The 6,171-nt window shown below is 35.5% G+C and overlaps 1 protein-coding gene and 1 long non-coding RNA gene across 2 annotated transcripts; one reads left to right on the plus strand and one right to left on the minus strand.

The window, feature by feature from the left end:
* The first annotated feature begins 778 nt into the window (after nucleotides 1-778).
* Nucleotides 779-1,822, plus strand: LOC106340365. The gene is made up of 3 exons (XR_001269373.1): nucleotides 779-1,036; nucleotides 1,112-1,449; nucleotides 1,647-1,822. It is a non-coding gene; the product is annotated as an uncharacterized LOC106340365 (long non-coding RNA).
* A 73-nt stretch (nucleotides 1,823-1,895) lies between these two features.
* On the minus strand, nucleotides 1,896-2,626 carry LOC106340364 (thioredoxin-like 3-3). The gene is made up of 3 exons (XM_013779248.1): nucleotides 2,483-2,626; nucleotides 2,353-2,378; nucleotides 1,896-2,272 (listed from the first exon to the last, which is right to left on the minus strand). The coding sequence occupies exons 1-3, from the start codon at nucleotides 2,591-2,593 to the stop codon at nucleotides 2,053-2,055; spliced, it is 357 nt and encodes a 118-aa protein (XP_013634702.1). The 5' UTR covers nucleotides 2,594-2,626; the 3' UTR covers nucleotides 1,896-2,052.
* Between the last annotated feature and the right edge of the window lie 3,545 nt (nucleotides 2,627-6,171).

A 6,171-nucleotide genomic window follows, 5' to 3' on the forward strand; every position in this document is an offset into this window, starting at 1 on the left:
GGACTGTATCATGATTACTATGATGGAATGGTTGACATCTAAGCATCTGTGTTTTAGCTTAGTATGCAATCAAGCAGGGGGAGAAGTGGTGACGTTCTGGTCCAAGGAGTGCATATCTCATGGGGGAGAAGAGCATGGTGATGGACATCCTGAAGTAGATCGTGCTTATCTCATGGGGGAGAAAAGTACATTTGGTGTACAAGTTTCCAGGTGAGGAACGTGGTTATTGAACCAGAAACATGTTGTGCTTGATCGGCATACAAAGCTAAAAGGGGGAGATTGAAGATGCAAGATGTCTGCCCTGAAGTAGTTGTTGAAGTAGTTGCTGACGCAGACGACATGTTGAATGGTGAAGATCATGTGGAATCAAGATGTTGAGCTGGAGTCGTGGAGACTTGGAGAGCAAAGGAGTATCTTGGAGAAAAGGCAAGAGGAATAAACTTGGGGAGCAAGTTTATGACTTAAAAAAAGAGGAATAAGTGCATTCCAAGAAAAGGAAAGTTGCACTTAATGTTATGGAAGATGTCCATATCCATGTTGCCTTGGAGACTAGGGTTTCAAGAACATGGAGTTAATGATAAAATAGCTCTAAGGATCGTCGGGAAAAAGATACAGACATAGAGGCTGATTTTATAGAGAGAGAGAGAAAAGCTCTTGAGTGTGGTCTTGGTCGTGCTGAAGCAAGTGCTGAAGTACTGACGGAAGAGAGACATAAGTTTTGTAGCTTAGGAATCGTTCAGTAGCGTGTGTTAGGGTGTTAACACTAGACGTGTAAAAGCTGAATTAAGCAGATCTTGTAATAGATTGTTTAAAAGAGATTCTAATAAAGCATAAGTATTTGCTTGTAGTGTTTTGCCTCTCGATTTACTTTCTGCAGTACTACTGTGGTGTCTCCTTTACATCAACAGGCACCTCCCTTCTTCAAACTTCACAGCTCCATCAACACAGCACTTAGCGTCGCGCTCGTCTTCGTTCCGTTAAGTATCAATGTCTTCTTCCCATTTTCTACCTACACACAACCAATATCAGATACAAAGTGAGTAACTTTCAAGAGATTCTTCACCAGTTCTCTGTTGAAACCAAATACAATAATCAATTCTCTTTGTGTAAGCTTTGAATATAAGAAGACTTACCAGCTTAGGAACTCGCTGTTCGAGTACGCGCTTGGCTTTGTGGGTCTTGGGAGTTCGTATTTCCATCATGACTGGTAATTTTCCGGCGACGGCTCCGAGAAGAGGAGACAAAGGAAGACGAAGAAGAGGTTTTTCGATAAGAGCCTCTCCGAGAGATCACGAAAGAAGTTTTGGAATCAAACCGACTGATTTCGTCCGGGAGAAAAAGAGAGATGAGAGAGATTAGAGAGAGACAGAGAGGTCGCAGTTATGACGCGTGTCCAGCAAGGAACGTCTCTCGTAGCCCTTAATTAAGCGACATCTCTTACATTATTAGGTAATTTTTTTTTTTTCAAAAGTAACCTAAGAGACGGGCTAAACACTCCCGATAATGATGGTCTAAATGTATTTTTACTTTTTAATATAACTTTTTGATCATTTTACTCATTGATAACTATTTTTTGCGAAAATAAACTAAAAATAACTATCTAGATAATTTCTCTAATCCTATTTGCACTTTCGAATTTGAAACAGATGTCTGCCCGCTCCAAGTTTACGGGGGGTATTTAAACAAGACTATTTTGAGGTTGCTTCCTACGTCAACACCACGAGAGGAGATACTTGGCTCGGTCTAGCAGAGTAGACCCATTTTATAACACACAGCAAAAGATTCAAAGATACGGTACTTGAAAATCTCGAACTATTTACTTGTCAGCTTCAGATATGTAATAAGGCCATAGTTATGGCTGACAATTGTTCATTTATAGTGAAATGAGAAATATATAGATCACTAAAAAAGAGAAATATATAGTCACTATTTAGTTTGGTAATAAATATTCATATGTTATTACAATAATCTTATCAATTATGTAGCACAGGGTTGCAGATATCTTTATTTTATCATTTAGGTGTTAATAATTTGATTTTTCAAGAATACATTTCAAGAAAGAAGCCAAAGACGATCATGTAGCCTCTCTTCACCAGCTCCAAACATCTCGTCAACCTTTTCACCGTCTCTGTAGAACTGAAACGTTGGAGTGTAACGGATGTGAAGAGTGGTCTCAGGGCACTCGTCAATATCTGCATAAACAAACTTGATCCTTTTGAAACTGCTGCTAAGCTCTTGGAACGCAGGAAACGTCTGGCTACAAACTCCACACCTACTCAACAAAAACATTTATCATTGAGGCATTTCATCGAACAGTTTGTAAGCATTATGAAACAGAGACCAAGTCAATACCACGAAGCACCGTAGTTAATAACAGCCTGCAAATTAAAAAGCAAGAAGATTAATTTAGATTACGAAGAGTCAAGCTTGGGTCGGTCTTAAACCTGTATAAAATGTAATAGCTGTTGCCTGTAATGATTACCGGAAGTTTTGAAGATTTGATGTCGTCCAGAATTGTTATGAGACTTTGGTCGCTTGTTGCGGTTTCCATATTGACGTTACGATTTGCTTCCTCCGGTTCTTGCTTTCTCATTTTTGTTTTTTTTTTGCTTTCGGAACTGGCAATTTTGATCCTTTTACAGAAGCTACTCTAACCACAAGTCTACTTACCACTAACCAAACCAATCAATTTGATTCTTTAACCGGTTTTAACCGATCTGATTTCTAGCATAGACATGTTTTGTTAACCGGCTCAATTACGTTCAGGATTCTGTTAGGTTACCGTAGAGATGTCAAACAGGTTTACCCATCCCGTTCCGTCCCGTACCACAGCGGGTTAGTCGTCGAGCAGGTTACAGCGGGCATGTCCCGCGCGGGCTGCGGTCTTCAAAATGCCGGTCCAAACCCGGACCGCAGAATATATAAGCCTTCGCGGACCGTCCCGCGGGACGCCTCCTTATCAAACCGCCTACTATAGTTTCTTTCATGAATGTTCAAGTAGAAGAGTTGTGTAAGAGAGTTGAAGAGAGCTCATTAAGTTTCACTAAAGCATTATCAAAATCAATGCCACAAAGCTCCGTTTGTGCTTGCGTTCTTGAGTTAAAAACCTTCTTTTGTTATCATCATAAGCTTTTGTTGAGTTTGAATCTGATTGAGTTGTTGTCTTTGTAATAATTTGGCTCAAGTGTTGCATATCTTCATCAAACCATCTCTCTTTTTATTTATTTGGATTGCAAAAAAAATTGTGAATCACTTTGCCAAATTATACAAGTGACGTGATATACAACTAACTTTTCTCCTAAACAACACCATTACAACCAAATTTAATTTAAGAAAAACACCACTTCACAGTACTGAAAAAAAACCAATCAACTTAAACAAAAAATATCACATTGTAATAAAGCAATTCATAGTTGTGTGTAATAAAAAGAGAAAACCAAATCAAAACACCACTAGAGCTCGAATTGTTATCGCTGGAGCTGGAGTCGTCATCGCTGGAGCTCGAATCATCATCACCGGAGCTCGAATCATGCATCATCGCCGGAACTCCTCATGTTTTCTAGGGAAAAAGTCACAAGAATCGCTTTCTTCTCACTCTTTTTCTCATTTTTTCATGTAACATAAGAAATGAAGAAAAAAAATGCGGGTCCATGTAATCCCGCATGACCCGTTTCGGTCCATCCCGCAAAAGATACAGTCCCGCAAAGATCCGTCCCACGAGGCCCGCAAATTTGCGGACCAAAAAAACTTCGTCCCAATACCGTACCGCGACAGTCTTTTACGGGTCAGGCCCGCGGTCTAGATCCATGATTAGGTTATCGTTTGAATTTTGAGGTTTTATTTTTTTTGGCAGAGTGAAGTGGTCGCTTACTTTTACGCTTATTCTGATGAATGATCTCCAAAAGGCTTTGCTCGGTGTCATTAATTTGTTTATTAGATCTTTTATAGTTTAAACTGATGTTTTGAAACCTTTCATCTACGTTTCAGTGCTTTTTCTTCATTGTTACAAAATTCAAAATATGACTTGGCAGATAACGTAGGGTGCTAACACGTGAATAGTTTGGATCTACTCCCGTGGAGTTCAAGATATCCATGTATAATTCAAAAAAAAAAAATAGGACTTGGCAAAAAAATGAATCAGAAGATCCGAACTGAACAGACTCCGATCCAATAAAATATTACTAAATCTGAATCAAAACTGGTTAAAAATTCCAATGGATTCAAAATTTTGATATCTAGAAAACCCGAACCCGACCTGGACCTAAATATTTTGAGTATCTGAATAATCCGAATCATATTTATATACTTAAATATATTAATTATTTTGATATTAATATCTAAAAAAAATATCCAAAATATATAAGATATTTTGAAGTTGTCCAAAATACTTAAAAAATATATATAAATAGTCAAAATTAAATATCCAAAATAGATAAGCATTACTCAAAACACCAAAGGTATTTGAAATGTGTATTGATTTTTATCCAAATATTCAAGCAAAACTAATTTTATGTTAAGTCTAGATATTTTGGTATACATTATTCAAATTTATATGTTAAATATTATTTTTGTTTTTAGATTTTGAGAAATTTATAAATATCTGAATGCAGCTCAAATCTTTAACCCCAAAAATCTGAAACCTGAATAGATCTGAACCAAACCCGAATGCCCACTCCTATTTTAAAAGATTTTAAATAGAAATATTTAAAGGTGGATATAACCATGTAAAATACTCATTTTGTTCCATTTTAATTGTCGTTTTAGATTTGTCTACACAAATTAAGAAATTAAACATTTAATTTTGTATCTTTTTTATAAAAAACACATCATTACTTATACAAATAACCACATTTCAACCAATAAAAAATAGATTGGAGAATACAAAAAATCATATATCATATAAGATTAATAAACTTTGCATTGAAATTCTAAAACAACACTTATTTTGAACAAAAAATTTATTCTATAAGATAATTAAAATGAAACGGAAGGAGTATTGGTTTTGAACTTTCAAATTTTAAAAATTAATATATATATATAGTTATAGGCTCCCAATCTATTTAGTTTTTATAAAAAAATTTACTAAATTATCTATAACCCAAAAAATGTCAAGACCGTCTTGCTTCAAGGTTTTCAGCACATCGGTTACAGTTACACTAGGCTCAATGACGCTTGCTTCCATGCCAAGGCTTCATCTTGTGGTTCTGTTTCTGCCTCATAATGAAAATTTTTAACCGGTTAGCACCATGAGCCATATCTTGGTCTCTTGGGTACTCTACTACTCTTAGATTATCTACGGATGAATCACAATCAAGAAACTAAAACTTTGACACCTCTAATATTATTTAATTAATGGACTTAACTAGTTAACTTACACTCATATACATACATAAATCTCAATGTAGGACTTAACTAGTTAACTTACCCTCACATTTGAAGACTAGACATTTGAAAGTACAGTTTGAGGAACTGGGCATTCATGAATTATAATCGCGAAATTAAATGTTTTAATCTAATACTATCTAATAAACCTATGTGACACCCAAAACTACATTAATATGAAAATTGCTATATATAGTATAAGTTTACGAATCTATATGGAATATTTTAGGAACAAAACTTTTAAATTCACCTCAACCTTTAGGACCAATCAAAGTGACACATAGATTATTAATTAAAAACACATTAAATTAAATAAAAAATAGCTACAATAAATAAACACGATAATTTTAATGACGCTAACGTTTCCAGCGAAATCCTAAACCCTAAATCTTAAATTATAAACCCTATACCCTAAATTCTAAATCCAAATTCAAACCCCTAAACCCAAACCCTATACCCTAAACCCTAATCCTAGATCCTAAACCCAAATCATATACCTTAAACCCAAAAAATAGACTATAAAACCTAAATCATATACCCTAAACCCAAGTTTTAGACCCTAAAATCAAACAGTAAACTTTAACCCAAACCCTATAGCATCTAAGTTTGGGGTTTGGGTTTAGGGTTTACCGTTTGGGTTTTAGGTCTAGGATTTGAGTTTAGGGTATAGGTTTTGGGTTTAGAATTTACGGTTTGGGTTTAGGATTTACTGTTTGGACTTATGGTTAAGGTTTTGGGTTTAGGGTATATAATTTGGGTTTAAGATTTACGGTTTGGGTTTAGGTTTAG

This window comes from Brassica oleracea, chromosome C4, assembly GCF_000695525.1.
Source record: "Brassica oleracea var. oleracea cultivar TO1000 chromosome C4, BOL, whole genome shotgun sequence".
Lineage (NCBI taxonomy): Eukaryota > Viridiplantae > Streptophyta > Magnoliopsida > Brassicales > Brassicaceae > Brassica > Brassica oleracea.

Excerpts from the sequence above, each read along its gene's own strand:
- LOC106340364 (XM_013779248.1), bottom strand. The coding sequence starts at position 2,593 with ATGAGAAAGCAAGAACCGGAGGAAGCAAATCGTAACGTCAATATGGAA. Across the intron at positions 2,379-2,482 it reads TCAAATCTTCAAAACTTCCG|GCTGTTATTAACTACGGTGC; the intron begins GTAATCATTACA and ends TTTAATTTGCAG. Across the intron at positions 2,273-2,352 it reads ATTAACTACGGTGCTTCGTG|GTGTGGAGTTTGTAGCCAGA; the intron begins GTATTGACTTGG and ends TTTGTTGAGTAG.